The sequence below is a fragment of the Triturus cristatus genome, chromosome 8, assembly GCF_964204655.1.
Source record: "Triturus cristatus chromosome 8, aTriCri1.1, whole genome shotgun sequence".
NCBI classification, from domain to species: domain Eukaryota; kingdom Metazoa; phylum Chordata; class Amphibia; order Caudata; family Salamandridae; genus Triturus; species Triturus cristatus.
Genome location: NC_140591.1, coordinates 1688417737 through 1688444402, shown reverse-complemented (window position 1 = coordinate 1688444402; position 26666 = coordinate 1688417737). Strand labels below are relative to the sequence as shown.

Sequence of the window (26666 nt, the reverse complement as noted above, 5' to 3'; positions counted from 1 at the left end):
GGTTAGAGCCCCAAGCTTGCATCGATTCCTGCGTGGCTTGCATTAGCCAAGGCCTGTTTGCTCCGATCAAGAAGCCGACACCGCCATCCGCTAGAGCCTTCGTGGGACAGCTCGTGAGTGACTCCTGGTCGTCGTCGATCCCTTCACCTCCACGTGGCTGTGGAGACAAGCTTCCCTTCTTCACCTGTTGGCACCCGACATCGCCTGGTTCCTTCCTGGTTCCCCGCCAGTCACTGGCTAGTGACTTTGAACATTGTCCCCTCTGCTTACAGGTCTTCTACTCTTCAGATCCATCCTTGGATCCACCGGAACTCTTCCTGCCTGGCCGCCTGCAGCATCTTCATCCTCCGGCTCCATAGACCTGCACGACGAAACCCGAAGCACTTTGACCCCTATGCACCCGCATCCTGTGGGTGAGGTAACGCTGGCACTCCGGTGCTCTTGGGTAGAGATACATCTCTAGTGTCTAGGTTTCAAGTTGTTAGGTTCTGGTCCACCCGGAAGACTCCTTTTCCTTTAACTTTGTGACTTTCACGCACCTATTGAAATCAATAGGTGCCCGCGTGTAACATTTCACACTGCACACGCATCCTGTGGGCCTCCTGGTCACTAACTACAGTTAGCTCCTTGTCGTCCCTGCGAATCCCAAGGCCCTAGGCCTTCTTTAATTTCCATTTGTGGTTCTTATACCACTATTTTAGTATATGGTTTAGCGGGCCACCCGGGCCCATCCATAATTGTGCAACTTTTGTATATTTAAACACTGCCTTGTTTTAACGAATGTGCTTCTGTGCTCATAAAGAGTATAGGGGATACTTTTAGTAAATAAATACATATATATTTTGAATATATATCTGTGTGGTGTCCTTTCATTTGGTATTCAAGGAGGTTACATATGGTAAAACAGCTGGCTTCACATGCCCTCAAGAGTTTAGCCTGCAGACTGCACTGTCCACGCTACCACTAGGATAGCTGGTCTATTAAGGTTGACTTCAACCACCACCATAAGGGTTGCTTGGCATGGTACAAGGTGATCACTAGAATTAGTGAGCAGCATATACCAGGCCAACTTCTCACACCAATATATCAAACTCCCGTCCCGTTCCTCCCCCCACCCACTTCGCAATCCCAATTATGGCAAAGACAATTCCCTTTAACTACTAACAAAGCGGTCCCTCCCCAGTCCCGTCCCCGGATTGATTATGAAAACAAGAAACCGGGATTGTGGTACACACAGGAGGGCGGCCGCCGCCAGCCGACAACCCCAACTATAACACAGTTGGGGGACCGTGCCACAAGCACATTGTATTATAAATGCATTTTAAAAGTGTGTTTTAACTATAACTGTCAATTACCCACACAGTGGAGGACACATAGGTTGAACATTTTGATACAGTGGTCTAGAACAATTAACCATTCAGCCTCACTTATATATCAGAGGAATTACGAAGTGTCTCAGGATATCACATGAAATGTATGAGTCCTGTGAGACTAGCACAGTCTACTACATAGTTCTGAGCACCAAGTCATACGAGATACAGCCGTTATTCAACATCTGAGGTATGGTCCTGTTCAGCGAGTGCTCCCCTCGGTGATTTACGACGAAGAGCTTGCGGGTGTTTCAGCTGTAGGTATTTAAGAACTTCCTAAGGATCGTTGCAGATTGTACTTTTACCTTCTTCTGTAATTTTCAGGCGGGCAGGGTATATCATTGCATAGGGGATGTTGTTTTCTCTCAATTTCTTTTTCACATCCAGAAACTTCTTTCGTGCCTCTTGCACTTGCGACGTGAAGTAAGGGTAGATGGAGATATTCATTCCTTCATGGTTTAGAGTTCTTAGTTCCCAGGCTTTGCGAAGGGCGGCGTCTCTATCGCTATAGATCAGGATTTTAGTGATTATGTGGCGAGGTCACGCTCCGGGCGCCGGTGGTGGTGCAAGAGACCTGTGGGCCCGTTCAACTATGAATACATCGGAGACTGTGTCTCTGCCGAGGAGAGAGGTTAATATAATTTCAATGTACCGTTCCATATTCCCTGTCCGCGTCGATTCCACCACTCCCATGATGCGTAGATTACAGCAACGTGACCTGGCTTCCAGGTCTTCAGTTCTAGCCAAAAGTGATTGTAGGGTCTTATCGGCTTTTGTCGGTTTCAATTCAAGTTGATACTGAGAGTCCTCTGCTTCCGATATTGGGCGTTCTGCCATGGCTATGCGCTCTGTATGTTTGTCCAATCTCTCCGACATGCCATCAACGCGATAAGCCAAGGAGTCTATTTTCCCATCAATGTTGGACAGGGTTGTTTGTATCGTTGCGAACATTGACTGCCGCCTCAGAGCTTGGTGAGGTCGTGCTCCCATGGGTCTGTTCCGGGGCCTCTGCACCCGTCTCTGCCGCCTTTTGCTGTTGTTCAAAATTTAGTTTGGGTTGGTTTTTATCCGGTTTCCCCATTCCACTTACACTGTCTGGGTAGTTTGATTGCTGCTTATTCACAAGCAGTTGTGCTAGCTGCAAGAGTTTGCAGAGTATCTCAGCGCGCAATGCTCCATAATGGCTTGTTTACTGGCGTTCTGAGGAGGGCTTTGGCACAGTGAGATTCTAGGGGTACATGCCCTTTAGTGTAGATTAAGCAGATCGTGCCTGGGCACTGCCCTGAGGGGGTACGAGGTACCACAGCAGTCCGCCAGTCTGGGTCAGCAATCTGGACAGCAGGCATGGTGTAGTCACTGCGCAGCGAGTGAGTTGGCGTTCAGGCCTCCAGTCAGTGCCACCCCGCCAGAAGTCCAGGGTGATCTAGGGGGCCGGCCGCAGTGAGCTCGCGGCCACCTACCTCCCGGGTATGATTCCACAGAGCGTGATGCTCACAGTGCTGCGTCTTGCCGTGTTGGAAATGGGATTCAGTATGTTTATGCAATGGTCATACGCTATCCCCACATCCCCAGACAGCAGCGGTGTGCCTCCCCATGGGTTACAGTGCAATGCGTAGATCAATGGAAGTGCGATATCCCAGGTTCGCCTGTGAGCTTCTTGCGCTTAAGGAGACTCGCGGTTATGGGCCGCTCGCGCTACCCACTGTACCTCCTCTACCCTGCTCTATACCTGCTGACTGTCAAGGTGGCACTTGAGTGCCGAGTGCCTCCGGTGCAGTCCCTTGCACTCATCACCGGGGCACAACACAGTTCCAGCAATGGCTGAGGATCGCGACTCCGAGGCGGTCGCTGACGGGCTCTCCCCGCTGCTGGCGTGGGCAATCACGGTCAAGCCCTTCCGTTAGGTTACGCTCGCTGGTAATCTTGTGCAGTATATCAGCGGGTAGAAGGGGAATATGATTGCTGTTGGTTGGCGCTTCTTACCAGGTGAGTCGGCGCCAGAGTCGCTCTCGGGTCTACACCACCCAGGTCACTTCCCGGATCTGCGCGCTGGTTACGTTGCGGTGTGGGTGCTCTCGGTTCAGCCTTCTCACCCTTCTCTGCTCGTCGAGGACCACAGGCAATTTAGTCGCGGACAGATGATGGCGGAAATGATTGCGTTTGGTTATCCGCAGTCCGCACTCCTCACCAGGATTTTGGCACCGATTACGTTCTCGGGCCTGCACTACTCAGCTGCGCACCGGAGTTGCGTAGTGGTTGAGTCGCGATGTCTGCGACCTCGGGCTCCAGGCCGCTGCTCAGTGAGGTTAGCAGCGTTGTTTTGTGGTACTTCAGACAGATGAGGAGCAGTAAAAGACACCTGACTGCCTTCCTGGTTTTCTCCACCGTGTGGTCGTTAGGTTTGTAGAGCAGGTTGTAGGTTATTCACACAGGATAATTGCAGGATTGTGGCTTGGTCGGGAGAGCTCACCTACGGCGCGGCCATTTCCTAGCTTGGCAAGCTCCGCCCCCCCGACCTTGAGTGTACTTCCGGTCCTAGAATTCTGAACTGAGGCTGCAATGTCTGAAGAGCCTAAATAATCCAATCTCCACCTTTCCATTTGTAAACCCCCAGAGAAAGACGGTGAAGGGACAAATCTGGCAATTCTAGAAACATCAAAGAAGATGGGGCAATCAAAAAACTCCGGGGGGAGGAGCCAAGATGGCGACCGGGAAGGCAGCGTAGACTCCCGGCTCCGTGAACCTCCGCATCCCGCACGGATATCCTGCACGAGATCCTCAACCTGTGCTACGCGGTCGTGTTTCTGAAGGAGAGTGGCACCCGACTGTGTGACTCCGAGGTTTCTGGCTGCGGTATCGCCGGAGAAACTTTCATTTGAACTTTGCGGCTTGTGCGGCCCTGGAGCCGGGACCTCAGGTGGACGCCGTGGCCGGGTGGCAGTTCAACAACAGCGGCCTGTTGTGACTGGGCGGAGGCGGTCCACTGGAGCGGTGCCAAACTCGGCCTACATTTCGTCGTGGTCGTTTCTACTGTCAAGTGTAGCGGACCGAGTGCATGCCCGTGGGTGCACTTCTCAGATCCTCCGGTGGCTGCCCCTGCCTTTGATGGTGAGCTGCCCGGCCGCCGCCCGTATCCTGCCCTGATCATTGCGGGCCGCCCCCGGATTTTTACGGGAGCGGGTCCGTAGTGGGGACGACTATTGCCCGTGACCACGCAACGGATAACTTTTCGCCTGCCCCCGGAACCCGGTCACCAGCGACGTGGCCATCGAGACACTTGTCCCAGGGTCCCGGCCCCGGTGAGGGTCGGGCATACTTGGCGGCCATCTTGTTGCGATGAAGCCTACCATCCTGTCCGCTGGGTCGCAGCGGGCTTGTGAGAGTGCGACTTTTGGGAGTGTGGCGGCGCGATCGCAGAGAGCTGTGCTGGGATACGGCGACCTCCTCGAGGCCCTTGGTGCTCTTCACTCCTCCTGGATTCATGGTGTCGGGGTCTTGGGGGGTAAGCTCGACGGTGTGGCGTCGGCGTTGGGGCAATGGCGGCCCGCCTGTCCGCACGTGCACAGGGACTACCCACACTGCGCACAGGAGGACACTTTGGCGGCCACCCCTGAGGTTAGTGCACGGCTGGACACTCGGGCCAGTATGCTACAGTGTGTTCGTCCGGCTGAGGGCTTGATTTGTCCTGGTGGCATTGGACCTGAGTGGGATGTGGTAGCCTCGTCCCGTACGTGCCCTCCTGCGACCCAGGGACAACTCCAGCAACTATTGTCTGCTTTGGCTGCTTCTGCCTTCCTGGACCTTGAGTGCAGTGCATATCCTGGGGCAGCACTGGGAAGCCTGTTTCTCCACGCTGCGGACTGTGTTGATGCTCAGAGACTTCCACCCCACCTGTGTGCGTCGCGTCTCGGACGTTTTTGGACAATCCTCTACCTTGGAACGTCGGATATGGTGCTGGGTCGAGGGGTAGGCATGGGCAGAATTCCAAAGAGTGGTCAGGGATAAGGCTGATCCTTCAGGGGTGGTCATCTAGTGGACGGGCGGGCTCAGGGGTTGCGCGCTCTCCTGGCATAGCTAACAGCATAATAGGTGCATAATGCTCCCCATCTTTCTTTGAGAAGATCGCTTGTGTGCTGTTTATTGTTCACTTTGGGGGAAACTTACCGTGCGGGAGGGAGAAGCCGGGGGTATGTTTTGAAGGCCCTCCTCCAGTTTATTAATACTTTCTCTACCCCCCCGTCTGGTGGGGTTCTTTTCCTACTTCTTTTTCCCTATTCTCCTATATTTCGGGTCTGGTTCCAGGGCGACAGGCACACTGCTGGGGGGGGGGGCGTACTCATCTGCAGAGGTGCAGGGTGGGGGGTTGGGGGAGGGGATTCTTTTGTCTTTTATCTCTTTTTCTATGGCCTCCTTTTTCTTCTCTGATTCTTTTTGTTTTTCTTTTTCTGGGATCAGTGTGATACGCCTCCTTTGCTATGACTCGTTGCCGCTCCATGTGTACCACAATTTGCGGGGTGTTCTCCGGGAGTTCTGGCGGGGGACTGCAGGCGCAACTGCTTATGATATTCTTCCTCATCCTGATGTTTTTGTGTTTGCGCCATTGACCTAATAGATTGCTGTAAATCGTTTACGTCTATTACTCCTCATACCTGTAATTGCTGTTTGAAAATTGTCTGGCACCTGATCCTTCTGCCTCGTTTCATTATAAAACGAAAACCTTTTTCTCCTGGTGCCCTACCTACGCTGTTCACAGTATTAGCATCACGATTCTGCTACCCGATGTGCTGCCTGTGTCTACACTTGCCTGTTTTTGCTCTGATTGATTAGCGGCCGGCCCCGGGGGGTTGTAGGCCCATACTTGTTCTCTGTTGAACTGTCAATAAAGGTTTTCAAAAAAAAAAAAAAAAAAAAACTCCAACAGCAACAGGAACCAAGGTTGTGAATTGTAGTGTGGGACGACTAGAAGGACCTCCCCCCCCTCGCCTCGGATCTTTGATAAAGCTTTGCTGATGAGTGGAAAAAAAGAGAAGGCATAGAGGAGACCCTGGGCCATCGGAAACTCTTTGCGTCCACTCCTAGGCCTCCTGACATGGAAGAAGGGAAAAATACAGAGAAAGAAACAAGTCCTGCCATGGTATGTTAAGTGAACTGCGAGCTCCTGAAATATCTGAGGTGATAGGGCCTGGGATAGAGACGAGAGAAAAGTCCGGCTCAAGCGATCGGCATGCCTCCCCAGAAGACAAATCGTTATCAGGGAGAGAAGGTTTGCCTCTGCCCATAACCTGACCTGCTCTGCTAGGGCAGCCAACAGATGAGCCCGGGTACCCCTTTGGTAATTGATGTAAAAACTTGTGATGTGGTTCCCCGTTCTTATCAGGACCGCATACTTGACAGTCAGACAGAGGGGCAAAGGACAAAGGGCTCTGAGCACAGCCACCAGCTCCCTCCAGTTCGAAGAGATCTTCACCTCCAATGCTATCCAAAGTCCCTGGCAAGTTAGATTCATCATGGTAGAGCCTTCAGCCCAGACTGCTATAATCTGTAGTGATAGTCCCAGGCAGCGGGGGAGATAGAGGCACTCCGACTGCGGGATTGGAAAGGATTAGCCACTACCATGGCTTCTGAACAATCGCTGGAGAAACTGTAACAGACAGTTGTAGTTCTGTGACATCGGACTCCATCTCGACAGAAGGTAGTACACCAGATGGAACAAGTGTAGGCGAGACCAATGCACCAGGCACAGGGAAGCTGCCATGTCTTCTTGTACCCTCAACCACTCCTGAGCCGGGCCTCCTGGAGACTGAGAGCTCCTGGAGCCACAGCCTGAGTTTCTGCAGGTGAGCGAGAAGCAGGAATACCCTCCCCAGCTTGGTGTTGCACCGGGCCCCTATGAACTACAATTTGAGAATACTTTGTTCTATTGAGGAGAAACCTATGAGACTCCAGCCACTGGCACCATCTTGACAGCTTGCAGACCCTTCAAAACAGAAGAAGCGCAAATGAGCCACTCATCAAGATAGGGGGAACCAATAACCCCAAGACATGCTGGTTACCAACCAAAGGAGTCATGGTCTTTGTGAAGACTGGAGGAGTCAGAGAGAGGGCAAAAGGAAGAACACAGAACTGAAAATGGTGTCCCAGTGCAAAGAATCGCAAAACCTTCTGAGAGGACGGGTGCATAGATAAATGAAGGTAGATATCCATCAGGTCTGTAGAAGCCAGAAACATGCCAGGGCAGATGAGGGGAAGAATGCGTGGTCAACTCACCATTTTGAATTTTTGATGATGTATGACTTGGTTTACTCCCTTGAGATCCAAAACCAGATGAAATTGAAATTCACCCGAGAACTTTTGAACCAAGAGCATAAGTGAGTAGCGGCCTTGCCCCCATTGTTTCTCTAGCACTAGGACAGTAGCCCCCTGTGGTAGAAGTTCTTAAATTCCGCTTTGTGCAGTGACAGTATTTAAGCGCTCGTCTGCTCAGTGAGTGATGTGTCTGGGGACTTAGTGAGATGCTGATGTGTAGGTTGAGGGGATGAGCGGGGCTCCGGGGGTGAATGAGGGGCTACAAGGATCAGTGATCTCAGTGAGACATTGGTATCATGGCATACTGACAGGAACAGCGACTAAGGGGCTATAGGAGTCAGTGAGCTCTATGTCTAGGAAGTCAGTGAAATACTGGTATGGTGGCAGATTGACAGGATGAGAAGGGGGGTTGAGTGCTGTGGGTGTCAATGACATCTGTCATGTCAGTGAGATACTAATATCACGTCAGACTAACGAGATGAGAAGGGCTACTGAGGGGTGACTGAGAGACTATACGGGTCAGTGAGCTCTGTGTCTCGGATCTCAGTGATCTGCTGGTATCATAGCAGACGTCTGCATGAGAAGGGCTACTGAGGGGTGACTGAGAGACTATAATGGTCAGTGAGCTCTGTGTCTGGGATCTTAGTGAGATACTGGTATCGTAGCAGACCGTCTGCATGAGAAGGGCTACTGAGGGGTGACTGAGAGACTATAATGGTCAGTGAGCTCTGTGTCAGGGATCTCAGTGAGCTCTGTGTCAGGGATCTCAGTGAGCTCTGTGTCTGGGATCTCAGTGAGCTCTGTGTCAGGGATCTCAGTGAGCTCTGTATCTGGGATTGTAACAGACCGACAAGATGAGAAGGGCTACTGAGGGGTGACTGAGAGACTATAATGGTCAGTGAGCTCTGTGTCTGGGATCTCAGTGAGCTCTGTATCTGGGATTGTAACAGACCGACGAGATGAGAAAGGCTACTGAGCAGCCACTGAGGGGATATAAGAGTCCGTAAGTCCTGTGTCTGAGATCCTAGGGAGCCATCGATTTCATGGTAGACCGACATGATGAGAACAGCGACTAAGGAGCTATTAGGTTCAGTGAGCTCTGGGATCCTAGTGAGATGCTGGTATTGTGACAGATCAATGGGATGAGAGGGGCTACTCGTGCAGCCTGTGGTCGATAATGATTCCGTAAGCTTTGTGTCTTGGATCTCAATGAGATACTGGTATCATAGCAGACTGTCAGATCACACAGCGCGATCCTTACCTTCTGCGTCCGTGCTGTGGCTCTGCAGACATGATGTGGACCCGGCCGCTGATGCTCTGCCTTTGTTACTCATCGTTAATTTCCAAATCGAGAAGGAAGACTAGGCGGCACTAGGGAAGAGGGTCATGTCTGTAGTGCTGTTCTGAATCCCTTAGAGGCTGTGATATTCCTAACTAACGTCTTAACCTTTATCTCGCGATTTTTTACCTGTGCTCTACTTGCTCGTGTATGTGGGATGGCCCTTGTGAAGGGTCTGGTGAAGACGTCCGGTGATCCTTACAGAGTTGTCTGTAGGTTTGGCTATAAAGACCGATCTACAAAACAATCATTATTTAATTACATTTAGTTAGAACAGATTTATTCTAAATCATGTAATTGCTACATATTTTAATTCATCAACTTGCACAGCTTAGAGTGTAGTTTTGAGGTTTCCAACTTTCTCTCTGGTGTTTCTTGCACACCGAAGAGTCTGTAACAATGTATTCCCTCTCAGCTCTTAGTTCCCAGAGGTTTCAGGAAGAAGTCTTCTTCGATGACTGATTTTGTACTCAGTCTTTCTGGATAATCAGTGGAATGAAAGTGAACCTACCCTCTTCCTTTTCTTTCCAGGAACTCCTGATGTTAACCAGAGGAGAGGGAATTGGACACTGGACCGGAGACTGAAAACGAAGAAGCAATCCGGCTCTCAAACAAGGTGGTGCTGCTGCTGGATGAAGTCAGGTGAGTGAGTGATACTTTTGTCACAGCAGACCAACAGGCAGAGAAGGATGAGATTGGGTTATTAGTTAAGAGGGGTGAGACCCTCTTGAAGCAACCACAATCCTTGTCAGGGTGAACCACAAAAGGCACTAAAGCAGGTGTATCCAACCAGCTGATCACAAGCAGCCTGTAGCTCCCAGACACCCTTAGAGTAGCGCACAGCCTTGCGTTCATTCTTACATAAGCATAAGGCCATACTTTTCTTTTCAAATTAAGGGAAGACTGTGTTTATTTTATATTATTATCCTGAGGCTGCAGACAGCAGGGCCTGATAATGAGCAGTGTTGGGGACACATTCATGACTAAGGCTGGGGCACAGAGCTGGAGAACTGGAGCACTGGATTATTTAACACTTAAATAAAATCTCTTGTCCCACTCAGTATTGGAGCTGTGAATGCAATGATGTTTCTGCATGCTTTTAAATGGGATACAATTCAAAAAGTGCCTTCATGATTAAGTTAAGTCTTCATTTTAATTTTCTCCCATTTCAAAGTGTCACATTAACAAACAGCAAGCCGCTTACTCCCAGTGGCCAGTAGACACTGTGCCATAAGTATAAACCCATTTTTTAAAATGAGAGAAATTTAAAGTGCAGAACAATGTTCCAAATTATGAACATTTTTGCAGAAATTGTTTCTGAACTATAAATTTCTCTCATTTAAAAAGAATTATTGTATGTTTGTGTTATGCATGTAACGGTGCCACATATGGGGAAAGGTATGTCCTGTGCTGCACTACATACGGCACAGGCTCTCAGTTACCCATACAAATATATTCAATTGATATGCACACATGTTCATACATCCCCAAAGACCACGCTCTCACTGACACACAAGGCATCACGGTAATAGTGCCCTTAGTCAAAGTATTTTGTTTAAACCCGAGTAGTTGGCTCTATGGGCATTAGGTTTAAAGGCAATAAAGCTGGCGTAGGGGTGTCTAGCTCTGGTAGCATTGCGTTCGTTGTTTAGCCTTCAGTAGCTCATGATGATTTTCACTGATCAGAAATAGCCCTCACTACAGAAAAAGCTCCAGACCCCTGCACTAAAGTATGCTGTGCCTAACCCTTTAGTATGTTGGCACAAAAGCAGTCAGTCTTAACTTGGAGACAATCTGTAAAGTATTTATACAGCACACAAACAGAATAAAAATCTCAAACCAATTTAGAAAAGTAGGATACATTTTACTAAATAAAATTACACGAAAATGAAATGAAATGAAATAAGTCCAATTAGTAGAGCCAGAGTTATGAATTTTTTAAGTTCTTAGTTTAAAATAGCAGCTAAAAGATCAAAACACCAGCCACCAGGATGTGGGCATGCGAGACCAGGGCAAAGTCAAAAGTTTGGATTGACTACGATGGAGCACAGGTCGAATACACAAGATGGATTGGGCACGGTCTCAGACTACCTTCAGACTTAGAAATATTTCTGAAGAAAAGTCCAGGAAGAGGTAGAATTCAGCAGGGCAAGGTGGCAGGCGGTGGCCAAGAAGGGGTCATTATTGTCGGGGTACGCTGGACGAAGTCTCGATGAAGCCATCTATGATGGCGGGAAAATGCTGAGAGCAAGAGAGGCCAGGGAGGTTGTTCTCTTCGATGGGGAGCCTGTCGCCTCCGAGCCCTTCAAAGATTTTTACCTTTTGACTTAGACATTTTTGGGAAGTCATAAATCTTCAGAGCTCCACGAGGCCAGATGCTGTCACTCAAATGTGCCTTTAAACAGGATTTCCCGCTGCACACACAAACGTAGTGTGAGCTTCCTTGTAGTCAGGCCGACTGGTGATGGACCTTGGGTAGATAACAGGCAGGTAGGTCCACGTCGTCTGTCAGTATTTGGTGAAAAGTTTTCTAAGTTCCAACTTTTAGGGTTGGGCAGGAGCAGCACCTCTAATGGAACTTCCAATGGTCCAGGACTGGAGGGCACCACTTAGGGGCACAGGTCAGGTGCAGGGTTTAAGGTCTGGTAGTACTGGGTTCAAATAGATGGTTTACTTCTCCTGCAAGCAGCAGTGCAGGCCTCAAGCAGCAAGGCAGGCCTCAGGCAGCAAGGCAGGCCTCAAGCAGCAGGCAGGCCTCAAGCAGCAGGCAGGCCTCAAGCAGCAGGCAGGCCTCAAGCAGCAGGCAGGCCTCAACCAGCAAGGCAGGCCTCAGGAAGCAGGGCGGGCCTCAGGCAGCAGGGCAGGCCTCGGGCAGCAGGGAAGGCCTCAGCAGCAGAGCAGGCCTCAGGCAGCAGGGCAGGCCTCAGCAGCAAGGCAGGTCTCAGGCAGCAGGGCAGGCCTCAGGCAGCAGGCAGGGCAGGCCTCAGCAGCAGGGCAGGCCTCAAGCAGCAGGGCAGGCCTCAGGCAGCAGGGCAGGCCTCAGCAGCAGGACAGGCCTCAGGCAGCAGGCCGGGCAGGCCTCAGGCAGCAGGGCAGGCCTCAGCAGCAGGGCAGGCCTCAGGCAGCTGGGCAGGCCTCAGGCAGCAGGCAGGGCAGGCCTCAAGCAGCAGGGCAGGCCTCAAGCAGCAGGGCAGGCCTCAAGCAGCAGGGCAGGCCTCAGGCAGCAGGTCAGGCCTCAGGCAGCAGGGCAGGCCTCGGGCAGCAGGGCTGGCCTCGGGCAGCAGGGCAGGCCTCGGGCAGCAGGGCAGGCCTCAGGCAGCAGGGCAGGCCTCAGCAGCAGGGCAGGCCTCAGGCAGGGCAGGCCTCAAGCAGCAGGGCAGGCCACAGGCAGCAGGGCAGGCCTCAGCAGCAGGACAGGCCTCAGGCAGCAGGCAGGGCAGGCCTCGGGCAGCAGGGCAGGCCTCAAGCACCAGGGTACGCCTCGGGCAGCAGGGCAAGCCTCGGGCAGCAGGGCAGGTCTCAGCAGCAGGGCAGGTCTCAGCAGCAGGGCAGGCCTCAGGCTGCAGGTAAGGCCTCCGGCAGCTGGGCAGGCCTAAGTCAGCAGGCAGGGCAGGCCTCAAGAAGCAGGGCAGGCCTCAAGCAGCAGGGCAGGCCTCAGGCAGCAGGGCAGGCCTCAGCAGCAGAGCAGGCCTCAGGCAGCAGGTAAGGCCTCAAGCAGCAGGGCAGGCCTCAAGCAGCAGGGCAGGCCTCAGGCAGCAGGGCAGGCCTCGGGCAGCAGGGAAGGCCTCAGTCAGCAGGGCAGGCCTCGGGCAGCAGGGCAAGCCTCAGTCAGCAGGGCAGGCCTCGGGCAGCAGGGCAGGCCTCAAGCAGCAGGGCAGGCCTCAAGCAGCAGGGCAGGCCTCAGGCAGCAGGGCAGGCCTCGGGCAGCAGGGAAGGCCTCAGTCAGCAGGGCAGGCCTCGGGCAGCAGGGCAAGCCTCAGTCAGCAGGGCAGGCCTCGGGCAGCAGGGCAGGCCTCAAGCAGCAGGGAAGGCCTCAGGCAGCAGGGCAGGCCTCAAGCAGCAGTGCAGGCCCCAGGCAGCAGGGCAGGCCTCAGGCAGCAGGCAGGGCAGGCCTCAAGCAGCAGGGCAGGCCTCAAGCAGCAGGGCAGGCCTCAGGCAGCATGGCAGGCCTCGGGCAGCAGGGCAAGCCTCAGGCAGCAGGGCAGGCCTCGGGCAGCAGGGCTGGCCTCGGGCAGCAGGGCAGGCCTCGGGCAGCAGGGCACGCCTCAGGCAGCAGGGCAGGCCTCAGCAGCAGGGCAGGCCTCAGGCAGGGCAGGCCTCAAGCAGCAGGGCAGGCCACAGGCAGCAGGGCAGGCCTCAGCAGCAGGACAGGCCTCAGGCAGCAGGCAGGGCAGGCCTCGGGCAGCAGGGCAGGCCTCAGGCAGCTGGCAGGGCAGGCCTCAAGCAGCAGGGCAGGCCTCAAGCAGCAGGGTACGCCTCGGGCAGCAGGGCAAGCCTCGGGCAGCAGGGCAGGTCTCAGCAGCAGGGCAGGTCTCAGCAGCAGGGCAGGCCTCAGGCTGCAGGTAAGGCCTCCGGCAGCTGGGCAGGCCTAAGTCAGCAGGCAGGGCAGGCCTCAAGAAGCAGGGCAGGCCTCAAGCAGCAGGGCAGGCCTCAGGCAGCAGGGCAGGCCTCAGCAGCAGAGCAGGCCTCAGGCAGCAGGTAAGGCCTCAAGCAGCAGGGCAGGCCTCAAGCAGCAGGGCAGGCCTCAGGCAGCAGGGCAGGCCTCGGGCAGCAGGGCAGGCCTCAAGCAACAGGGCACGCCTCCGGCAGCAGGGCAAGCCTCGGGCAGCAGGGCAGGTCTCGGGCAGCAAGGCAGGTCTCAGGCAGCAGGGCAGGCCTCCAGCGGCAGGAAAGGCCTCAGGCAGCTGGGCAGGCCTCAGGCAGCAGGCAGGGCAGGCCTCAAGCAGCAGGCAGGGCAGGCCTCAAGCAGCAGGCAGGGCAGGCCTCAAGCAGCAGGGCAGGCCTCAAGCAGCAGGGCAGGCCTCAGGCAGCAGGTCAGGCCTCAGGCAGCAGGGCAAGCCTCGGCAGCAGGGCAAGCCTCAGGCAGCAGGGCAGGCCTCAGGCAGTAACATTCAAGTGCCACATGAATGACACTCAGAGTGACTTCTTCTTGCAAATTAAACCAAGCAATTAAGCCCATGGGAAGAGATAAATACCAGAAATGATGTCCTTTTAAGCAATGAAAAGCTCTGAAAACATCTTATAACTGCTTCAGAGCCCTGGACACTACTCCATTGCACCTTTCTAAGATCATCATACTCCCATTTCAATTAGGAAATACTGTTGATAATCATTAAATGTGAACTGTATGGTCCAAGTGGGATGTTTTTTAAGGGTAAAAGTGGGGCCTTTACTGTTTTCATGCTTCTTTTCTAAAAATGTTTCATCTTCGGCATTCATAAAAACAGAAACTATTTAAAAGAAAAAGAGCTGTTAGGTTATATTGGCCTCTGATATCTGACCAGCAGATGCGTACCCGCCTCCTGAGGAAGGAGCCCTGTCTACAGCTCTTGAATTATGAGGCTTATGAGGGACAAATTATGCGGCAGTATTGACTAAATTATTCAGCAAGAAAGGCAAACTTTGAGGCATATTGTGACGCATTTGATAGAATTACTTCCTTGCATTTTAAGTTTCATTGCTGGTAGCCCTCCCTGGGAAACAATGTCACGTTATTAGTACCAATTCAACACCAAAGTACAGCATTAAGCAATGGAACAAAACTCATGTTCTTCCTCATTGACACGATGCCCAGTCCAGGATCAAGGTAAATGCCCTCTTTACTTAAATGATCCACTGGATGAAGCTAAACACCTACAAGCCTGAAGTCATGATGGTCTGGAAGAGTACTCCACCGTGGGACTCCACGCGAGGGCCACACCGATGCCAAGAACCTCAGGATCGTTATCAACAGCAAACTCAACATGACCACCCAAGTCGACCCCATGACCACCTCATGTTTCCATATCCGTAAGATGCTGTTGAAGATTTAGAAATGGCTCCCAATCAGTACCCATAAAACCAGCACGCACGCCCTTGTCACAAGCAAGCTGAACCATGGGAACATCCTCTATGCTGGGATCAACAAGAAACTCACCAGAAGACTGCAGACCAATCAGACGCACGCCCTTGTCACCAGCAAGCTGAACCATGGGAACATCCTCTATGCCTGGATCAACAAGAAACTCACCAGAAGACTGCAGACCAATCAGACGCACGCCCTTGTCACAAGCAAGCAGAACCACGGGAACATCCTCTATGCTGGGATCAACAAGGAACTCACCAGAAGACTGCAGACCAATCAGACGCACGCCCTTGCCACAAGCAAGCTGAACCATGGGAACATCCTCTATGCTGGGATCAACAAGAAACTCACCAGAAGACTGCAGACCAATCAGACGCACGCCCTTGTCACAAGCAAGCTGAACCATGGGAACATCCTCTATGCCTGGATCAACAAGAAACTCACCAGAAGTCTGCAGACCAATCAGACGCACGCCCTTGTCACAAGCAAGCTGAACCACGGGAACATCCTCTATGCTGGGATCAACAAGAAACTCACCAGAAGACTGCAGACCAATCAGACGCACGCCCTTGCCACAAGCAAGCTGAACCATGGGAACATCCTCTATGCCTGGATCAACAAGGAACTCACCAGAAGACTGCAGACCAATCAGACGCACGCCCTTGCCACAAGCAAGCTGAACCACGGGAACATCCTCTATGCTGGGATCAACAAGAAACTCACCAGAAGACTGCAGACCAATCAGACGCAACCCCTTGTCACAAGCAAGCTGAACCATGGGAACATCCTCTATGCTGGGATCAACAAGAAACTCACCAGAAGACTGCAGACCAATCAGACGCACGCCCTTGTCACAAGCAAGCTGAACCACGGGAACATCCTCTATGCTGGGATCAACAAGAAACTCACCAGAAGACTGCACACCAATCAGACGCACGCCCTTGTCACAAGCAAGCTGAACCATGGGAACATCCTCTATGCTGGGATCAACAAGAAACTCACCAGAAGACTGCACACCAATCAGACGCACGCCCTGGTCACAAGAAAGCTGAACCATTGGGAACATCCTCTATGCTGGGATCAACAAGAAACTCACCAGAAGACTGCAGACCAATCAGACGCACGCCCTTGTCACAAGCAAGCTGAACCATGGGAACATCCTCTATGCTGGGATCAACAACAAACTCACCAGAAGTCTGCAGACCAATCAGACGCAACCCCTTGTCACAAGCAAGCTGAACCACGGGAACATCCTCTATGCCTGGATCAACAAGAAACTCACCAGAAGACTGCACACCAATCAGACGCACGCCCTTGTCACAAGCAAGCTGAACCATGGGAACATCCTCTATGCTGGGATCAACAAGAAACTCACCAGAAGACTGCAGACCAATCAGACGCACGCCCTTGTCACAAGCAAGCTGAACCATTGGGAACATCCTCTATGCATGGATCAACAAGAAACTCACCAGAAGACTGCACACCAATCAGACGCACGCCCTGGTCACAAGCAAGCTGAAGCACGAGAACATCCTCTATGCTGGGATCAACAAGAAACTCACCAGAAGACTGCAGACCAATCAGACGCACGCCCTTGTCACAAGCAAGCTGAACCACGGGAACATCCTCTATGCCTGGATCAACAAGAAACTCACCAGAAGACTGCACACCAATCAGACGCACGCCCTTGTCACAAGCAAGCTGAACCATGGGAACATCCTCTATGCTGGGATCAACAAGAAACTCACCAGAAGACTGCACACCAATCAGACGCACGCCCTTGCCACAAGCAAGCTGAACCATGGGAACATCCTCTATGCCTGGATCAACAAGAAACTCACCAGAAGACTGCAGACCAATCAGACGCACGCCCTTGTCACAAGCAAGCAGACCCACGGGAACATTCTCTATGCTGGGATCAACAAGGAACTCACCAGAAGACTGCAGACCAATCAGACGCACGCCCTTGCCACAAGCAAGCTGAACCATGGGAACATCCTCTATGCCTGGATCAACAAGAAACTCACCAGAAGACTGCACACCAATCAGACGCACGCCCTTGCCACAAGCAAGCAGAACCACGGGAACATCCTCTATGCTGGGATCAACAAGGAACTCACCAGAAGACTGCAGACCAATCAGACGCACGCCCTTGTCACAAGCAAGCAGAACCACGGGAACATCCTCTATGCTGGGATCAACAAGGAACTCACCAGAAGACTGCAGACCAGTCAGACGCACGCCCTTGCCACAAGCAAGCTGAACCACGGGAACATCCTCTATGCTGGGATCAACAAGAAACTCACCAGAAGACTGCAGACCAATCAGACGCACGCCCTTGCCACAAGCAAGCTGAACCATGGGAACATCCTCTATGCTGGGATCAACAAGAAACTCACCAGAAGACTGCAGACCAATCAGACGCACGCCCTTGTCACAAGCAAGCTGAACCATGGGAACATCCTCTATGCTGGGATCAACAAGAAACTCACCAGAAGACTGCAGACCAATCAGACGCACGCCCTGGTCACAAGCAAGCTGAACCACGGGAACATCCTCTATGCTGGGATCAACAAGAAACTCACCAGAAGTCTGCAGACCAATCAGACGCACGCCCTTGTCACAAGCAAGCTGAACCACGGGAACATCCTCTATGCTGGGATCAACAAGAAACTCACCAGAAGTCTGCAGACCAATCAGACGCACGCCCTTGCCACAAGCAAGCTGAACCATGGGAACATCCTCTATGCTGGGATCAACAAGAAACTCACCAGAAGACTGCACACCAATCAGACGCACGCCCTTGTCACAAGCAAGCTGAACCATGGGAACATCCTCTATGCCTGGATCAACAAGAAACTCACCAGAAGACTGCAGACCAATCAGACGCAACCCCTTGTCACAAGCAAGCTGAACCACGAGAACTTACTCTATGATGAGATCAACAAGAAACTCACCAGAAGACTGCACACCAATCAGACGCACGCCCTTGTCACAAGCAAGCAGAACCACGAGAACTTACTCTATGCTGAGATCAACAAGAAACTCACCAGAAGACTGCAGACCAATCAGACGCGCGCCCTTGTCAAAAGCAAGCAGAACCACGGGAACATCCTCTATGCTGGAATCAACAAGAAACTCACCAGAAGACTGCAGACCAATCAGACGCAACCCCTTGTCACAAGCAAGCTGAACCACGGGAACATCCTCTATGCTGGGATCAACAAGGAACTCACCAGAAGACTGCAGACCAATCAGACGCACGCCCTTGCCACAAGCAAGCTGAACCATGGGAACATCCTCTATGCTGGGATCAACAAGAAACTCACCAGAAGACTGCAGACCAATCAGACGCACGCCCTTGTCACAAGCAAGCTGAACCACGGGAACATCCTCTATGCTGGGATCAACAAGAAACTCACCAGAAGACTGCAGACCAATGAGACGCACGCCCTTGCCACAAGCAAGCTGAACCATGGGAACATCCTCTATGCCTGGATCAACAAGAAACTCACCAGAAGACTGCACACCAATCAGACGCACGCCCTTGCCACAAGCAAGCTGAACCATGGGAACATCCTCTATGCTGAGATCAACAAGAAACTCACCAGAAGACTGCAGACCAATCAGACTGTGAAGTTATGATTCAACTTTGAGAATGAGTAGATTGATGAAAAATGGTTTTGTTCTTGCAATTTCATCCCCGAAGAAGCGGCATGTAAACGCCGCTCAAGACGTGTTGGCTGAAAATATCCCATATTCAACAATAATTCATCAGTTGTTAGAAGTTGTTTTGGGAGTATATACTTTCATGGTTTAGAAAAGCTCGTTGGGACATATATTGTTACAATGGTAATGGTCTCTGATTAGGCAGTATGCCTTAAATACATTTTATTGCAAATCGATGCACCATATTCACATTCAGTGGTTAATTATTTGTTTTAATTAGCGCCCTAGGAAAACGTTATGTATATGCTTAACTCAGAGGAAAGGTGTAAAATATTTATGCAACACACAAACCGTGATTAAGTGAAAACACAACACCAGACAAATCCCAAACCAATTCAGAACAATAGAGTAAATTTTAATAAATTATTTGACATCAAAACGACGAACATCCAATCAGTAGAACCGAAGTTATACATTTTTAAAGTTGAAGGTCCAAAATAGTGCCTAAAATATAAAAGCACCAACTGTGGACATCTGGGCGCGCAAACCCGGGTCAAAGTTGCAAGTTAAGACCTACAGTGATGGAGCATGATTCAGATACAAGGAGGGTCATTAGGATGGCGGGCGGACTTAGTCCGAGCATTCTGTCGGAGAATGGGACCGCCCACATCGGTTCGGGGGTCCCGTTGCAGACATTAGGATGCGCCCGCCACACTGGCGGGCACATCTGCATTCCTGACATTGTGGCGGGCGGTGCTCTCAGCACAGCCCACCGCAATACCAGGAAGGCATGTTGTGCACCTCCATGCACAATGTGGCAGGCACTGCGTGGTGCCTGCCATGTTGTGCATGGAACTGCAGGGGGGTACCATAGGTACCTCCCATGTGCACCCCGCCACCCCCCAGAATCCCTGGGGGCCCGCTATGGGCCGCCAGTGGCAAAACCGCCTACATTTCCATGGCGGCAAGGCACATCCCCGCATTTATGCTAATATGGATGGCGGTCTGTCCCTGACACCGCCACCATGTTAGCTGCTTTTCCGCCCGGTCGACTCTGCAACCGGGTGGAAAACCGGCAGATGGTCTTTCCGTCTGCCGGGGTCCCCCCCGCCATGGTAATGTGGTGGGGGGAATTTGGAAGCGGGTGGTGGTTTTTAGCGGGCGGATCGCCACCGCCATACGGGGGGTGGCGATCCGCCCACTATCCAAATGAGCCCCAAGAAGTGAATTGGGCTAGGTCAGCGTTTACCTTCCGACTTTGAAAATATTTGAGAGAAAAATGTCTGAGAAGTTCAGAGGGTCATGGCTGCAGGTGTGTCCAAGGAGGGAGCTTCATCGTCAGATGGTCATGAAGCGAAGCTGCAGAAAAGATTTAGTCACCAAAATGGAAGTCGAAAATCTCCAGTGGGAAGAAGCAGAAGGCTGTAGTCGAAGATGGATGCCCCTTTTGGTGAATGACCATTGAAATGGATTTGCTGCTGCAGAGATGAACTTAGCGGGAAAAGCCTCAAAGTCAATCAGACCAGCGATGCAGCTTGGGCAGATAGGTGAGCAGGATGGTCCGGGTCCCCTCCTCCTGGATCTTAGAGCTCTTTTTTCCAAATCTTGTCTAAGTCCTTAGTTTTGGAGAATGGCCACCTGGGCACCTTTAGCACCACAACTAAGGGTTCAGGAGTAGATGGAGACGATTGGGGGTTCAGGACTCACTCAGACTGGGTCCAGGTGCAATTTGAGGATGGTGGGAGCCTGTAATGTCCCTGTGGCTCTGAACGGGAGACTAGCGACTGTTGTTGCACTACCACTCATCTAAAAAGCAGGACATCTGCAGGGGCAATGAATGCCCCCCTAGCCTCCTGCGACACCTCTTGGCACTGCTGATATGTCACAGGAATCCCACCAGATGTCCCAAGAGGGAAGGGGGTTGGAAGAGAGAAAAAAGAACTTGGTACACCTTGCAGCCAGGTCTAGCCAGGTCTTTGGGATCACAGTAGGTCATTCTCTCTTGAAGCAACCACTCTCTTGACTATACCAGAAATAAAGAGAGGCAGAAGGGGGGATGCACCTATACCTATGCTTACTTGGCTTTTAAGCTTTGGAATTCACTGCAGTTCAGTCTAATATCTAATGATAACCTGCTTAGTTTCCGAAAACAACTGAAACGTATCTGTTCTCCTGAAGTGGTTTCAATCTTCCCCTATCAGGTTACCTGTTAGTGCTGGGAAGCCTGTGTTTGGGTAGCCATGTGCTTTATAAGACCCTTGAAATAGGCCATCAGTGTTGTCCCTGGGAGCGTTGTCTGGATGGAACAATGGTACACAGATGGATCAGTGAGGGATTACACTCACGGTGTGACCATGAAACAGTACAATACCTAATAGTTCACACAATCACCTTCGATCACTCTCTTCGCTCTTCATATCACAGGATGGGTGGATTGACCAAGGAGTTCTCAGAGTAAGAAATGACTCACGGGTAAATGCGGAACATTGTAGCGCTCAGAAGCTCCCCCTAAATCTCTTGTGTTGATCTAGTGCTCTCTCTGGAGAGTTAACGACTGCTCAGAAAATCATAACATAACCATAAATCACAACCACAAAGCAGGTCAAGCGCTCGTGGGCTTTCAGAAGAAAAATGGCACTCAAATAAAAGTCTAACTATAACAGAAATAAAACAAAAGTGGGAGGCCAATTGTCCAGAACTCATTCACTCCACACACAATTGTGTGAAAACACAAGGAATAATACACAGTTCACTTACTCTGAACAAGTGTCGGGGGGGCTTCCATCCTCTTTAAGTTCCACGCACATTGTCAAGCACTTGCAGTTCAAACAATCTTAATAGGGGCACTGGGACGACTTTGTTATGTTATATTGTTTATAGAGCGCACAGCTACCCCAGCGAAGGGGCGTCCCGGTGCTAATAGCAACTAACAGGAAAATCAATTAAAAAACAAAGGAACCTACAGTGAGGGGAAGAGATGTGTCTTAATTGCCTTATGGAATGCCAAGTAATTGGTTAAGCCATGGATTGACGGTGGGAGAGAGTTCCACAGTTTGGCTGCCAGTGTGTGGAAGGAATGCCCACCAGCCTGTACTCTCCTTACCCTAGGAACTACGCCAAATGTTGGCCCATGGAATGAAGTTGGCCGAAGGGAGTATAAGGTGAGAGCAGAGTGGCCAAAATACCAGGAGAAGAAGAGTTCAAGATTTTAAAAGCGATGCAAAGGGACTTAAACTCCACGCTTCTGCACCTGCAACCAGTGTAGTCGGCAGATGGCACAAGAGGAAGAGCAAGTTCTCGGGAGGCCAAGAAGAGTTCTGGCTGCCACCTTCTGAACTGTCTGTAATCTCAAAGTCTCAGACTTAATAATCCCTAGATAGAGCGAGTTTGCATAATCCATTCTAGACAGAATGGCAGCCTGAATGATAACCTGTTGAGTGGGCAGATCAAAGTAACCTAGCAGTGGTTTGAGCCCCCGCAGAATGCCGAAGCAGGTCTCTGCCACTTTCTTTGTTTGGACCTGAAAGCTGAGGGCTGAGTTCACCCAGACACCCACATTTTTTACCACCAGTTTGGGGGTGGGAGCATAGCCCAAGCTTGTAGGCCACCAACGCTCACTCCACAACTCTACATCCCGCCCAACCAGCAGGACTTCAGATTTACTCGCGTTGAGCTGCAAACAGTTGGCCGACATCCACTCAGCAATAGTTGCAAGATCGCTCTGAAACTTTGAAGCATCCTGCACAGAATTGCCAGAGAGTGCCACCACCAGCTGTGTATCGTCGGTATACAATACTATTGTCAGCCCTCTGCTCCTAGCCACAGCTGCTAATGGTTGAACATAAAGGTTGAAATGCGCGGGGCTCAATGCTGAGCCCTGTGGCACCCCTTGTTTGAAAGTATGGATCCGCAAGGAAAAAGGGGGTACCGTCACTTGGAAGGTCCTCTCAGAGAGAAAGGAGGCAAACCAATCCATGGCCAAGCCCACAATACCCGCCTCCTCCAGCCGTTGCAGAAGAACCGGGTGGGAGACCATATCAAACGCGGCACTAAGGTCTAATAGAATCAGTGCCGAAGTACGTCCCTCATCCAGTGTGACCCTCAGATGTTCGGTCACTGCTAGGAGCTACCTGGATTTGGAGCTACCTGGATTTCGTCTAGTTCCACCAGAAGATATTTTGGAGATAACTGGAGGAGGTTGAGACTTTAGCTCTGATATAGGCACTGCTGTAAGAAGGTGGCCTGATATATGCTGCGCAATAGTTCTAGTGGGCACCTTGTATCAGTCCAAACAACCCCTTATGGTGACTGGTTAAAGACAACCTTATATGAAAGCTATCCTAGTGGTAGCTATGGAGAGCAGCCTTCAGGCTAAGTCTTGAAGGAATGTAAAGCAGCATGTTTTACCAGTCTATAATCTCTTGAATGATCAAATGAAAGGACAACCACACCAGGTATATATTTAAATTATATGTATTTAAGTTAACACACACCCCTCTAGTCTCTTTATGAGACTGGAGTTCGAAGTACTTTGTTTACAAGTTAGCAATTATCAGTAATAGCACAAAAACACGTTTGGGCCCTAGGGGCGTACCAAACCATATACCAAAAAAGTGGTATAAGAACCACGACTGAACGAGACACAAGGCCTAGAGTCTGCAGAATCGCTGGGACCCCAAGGAACCACCCAAGGTAGTGACACAGGGGACCCATGGGGAGTGTATGCAGTGTGTAAACACAACCGCGGGTTCCCGTTATCTTCTATGGGCAATATCGCGGTTGGAAATTTAAAGATTAGGGATACTTAGAGTCGAGTCAGGACAAAACCCTTTTGGACTTAAGAAGTTCTAGGGCTAGCATCCACGGGAGCACCAGAATACTCGAGTTACCTCACCCAGGGAAGCCGGGTGCATAGGTGTCTTTTGTGTCGGGTCGCGTCGTCGATTGCAATGGAAGCCTGCACAGAACTGCTGCTGCCGTGAAGAGGAGAAGTGTCCGAAGAAATCCAAGCCTGGATCTAGGATGTAAGCAACCTGAAAGCAGAGGGGAAAGAGTTTGGGTCACTAGCCAGTGACCGAGGGCAGGATGGACCAATGCCCACAGATGTCGGGTGCTTCAGGTGAGTTGATGGCTGTCTTGACTCTTCAGCCACGAGGTCCAGGAGGCGTCAACAATGTCCATGAGCCAGATTCCAACTGTCCCACTAAGTTTGTCGAGTGCTGCGGTATCGGTGACCAGATTGGACCCAACAAGCCTTGGCAACGGCAAGTCACTGAAATTCAGAGAAAGGACTGCGGTGCAGACCAGCAAGGTCTGAGGTCCTCACCCACCAAGGGTAAGTCAGGGCACGTCCGGAGCAACCAGGAAAGCCCAAGTAAAAAAGGAGTTGCCTTCGTGGGGACCTGCTAGCCAACGGGCTAGTGATCGCGAAGGAGCCTCAAGCGGTCCCACTTGAAACTGGTCCCAATCTAATTGGATTCTGGAGTTCCTTATAAGCTCCTAGTATATGGTATACTATGTACCTAGGGCCTAGGTACCTCAGAGGCCTACCAGGGGCTGAAGCATGTATTATGCCACCCCTGGGAAGCACTCCAAAATGACACCACAGGTCTGCTACTGCAGCCTGGGTAAGGGTCTACTTGCACCCCTTACAGTGGTATAGGCTACCTATATCCACATATATATATACAGACACATATAAACCTATAAGTCACTCCTATGGCAGGCCTTGACAATCCTGAAGGCAGAGTGCTTGGTTTTGTGTGAGAGGGTGCCCAAGCATGAGCTGATCCCATCTGCAGCTTTCAGAAACCCTTCCTTATGGCTGTTCTGTGATAAAGCCATACCATATACTCTTATAGTGCATTATAACCCCGCGGTAAATGCTAAGTTTGGAATGGCTGCATCAAAACATGTCGTGTTTGGTGTCAAACGCTTTTTAATACTATCCCCCCCCCGCCAGTTCTGGAGGCGGGGGTAGCATTCCACCCTTCTAGAGGGAGAAACATGTTCACACCGGTCAAACCCGGTAGGACTTTCCTGAGCCCTGGCATCACCAAATGGATGCCTCTGCCACAGACATGGGTCTGGCCTCCTGCTGCTGACCAAAACTCCGGCAGGGGAGGCCTGGACAATAGGTTTCCTGTCGAAGGGAGGTGTAACCACCTCCCCAGACAGGCAGATGTGTATTGGGGCTGGGCAGGAGCACTCTCTGGTGCTTTGAAGTCCTGCACTGGGGGCACACTTGGTGTCCCTGTGCATAGTCCAGTTCAAACCTGTTGCAGGGTCTACCTGCCACTGCTCTGGCGTGAAAGTGGACAAAGAAAATGGGTGTAACCACCCCTCTTTCCAAACCCTCCCATAGGTGGGTCCATAGAATATGTCCAACCCCCAAACTTAGTATAATTATGGGAACCCAGTCCTTGCGACTTTAGATTACCCTGGACAAAACTCTGCAACATATATCCTGGACCTTCGACTTTCTATCACGACTAGAAGATGGAAGAAGTCAAGGAGTGACTCCCTTGCTTGACAGGTTCCAAAGAAGCAACTGACCCGTCTGCATTGCTGAAGCCCCCACCAGACGCCTAAGTCTTTGCATCACCAGAGGTAGATTTCCAGACTTCTCCAAGGCTATCCTGAGTCCACAGCAAAGCTGAGGCCCGTGGCTATTGTGGGTGAAGTGGAACCTTGACCCCTGATCACCGTGATCCTTTGCAGCAACAGCATCTTCCTGGGATTCCTCGAAGTTGTGCTTTGGGCTCCGAGTAGCCCCAGCCTTGAGCACCTCCTGCACCAAAGATGCATGCAAACCATTTTAGAGAGGAAGCAGCTAGGCTGTGGTGCTGATTAGCAGGGCCACAGCCAGACTAAGGTCGAAAAACAGTGAAACACCAGCAAAAAGTGGGGGTACCCATGTGAAGCAGATCCTACTCTCCTACAACTGCACAATCCATATTTTGTCGAAGAAAGTTGTCCAAAAATTGCAGAAGATGAACTGGATTGAAGAATTCTTTAGATGCACCATCCTTAGTGATTCGAAGACGTGCCGGTTCAAAAAGACCATATTTGATGGCTAGTTGGCATAGACGAGGTGGGAAAGAGAGAAAGGCTTTATGGCGGTCATTTGTTTCCTTTGAAAAGTCTGCTGCCAGATGATTACCTGACCTTCAAATGTATATGGACAATGGATACGGGCATCTGTGATCAACTGACAAGCTTGTTCATGGCGTAAGAAACAAACGACGAGTGTGCGAGGCCGTATATTTTTCCTTCCTTGGAGAGGACCGACGCAATGGGCTCTCTGCAACTCCAACGGTAGATTAAATATAAGACCTGTGATCTTTGGAAGAGTTGTTTTGAGAAAAGTTTTCCGACGTAGCGGAGATTGGGTCCGACCGCCATGGGTGTGGCGCAACAGTCAAATTCCGCATCTTTAACATTGTGGCGGGGGTGCTGGCAGCAGCACCGCTGCATTGCGAAAAAGAGCATTTCACTGCACTTCGTGGCAGGCACAGCACTGTGCCTGACACTTGATATGAAATGAAATGAAATGAAAGTGGCTTTTGTATAGCGCATAGGTACCCGGGGGCATCACAGCGCTGCAGCGGATGCTAGAGGGGGAGATGCTTTTTTTTATGGGAATAGCCAAGTTTTTAGTTGTCTCCGAAATGCAAGATGGTTAGATTCCTTACAGATGGGGAGTGGTAGGGAGTTCCAGAGCTTGGCAGCATTAGTTGAAAAAAGGCAGCCACTTGGTGCAGTGAAATGTAGGGGGGTACCATGGGTACCCCCAGTGCACCTACAACCCCCCAACACGAGGGGGGCCCGCAATGGGCCCCAAACACTATCCCCGCCAGCCTTCCCAATGCGGGGAGACCACCGCGGAAAAGATGGCTTCCCCATGCATCCTAATCCG

At 51.3% G+C, this 26666-nt stretch overlaps 1 protein-coding gene across 3 annotated transcripts in view; it reads left to right on the top strand.

Moving 5' to 3' along the window:
* LOC146808613 (NACHT, LRR and PYD domains-containing protein 3-like) overlaps positions 1-26666 on the top strand; it is an 879818-nt gene that overhangs the window by 151262 nt on the left and 701890 nt on the right. For all 3 annotated transcript variants that reach the window (XM_085623637.1, XM_085623636.1, XM_085623638.1), the window contains one exon: positions 9547-9657. In XM_085623637.1, coding sequence (XP_085479763.1) covers positions 9547-9657 — 111 coding nt within the window. The remainder of the gene's footprint in view (positions 1-9546; positions 9658-26666) is intronic.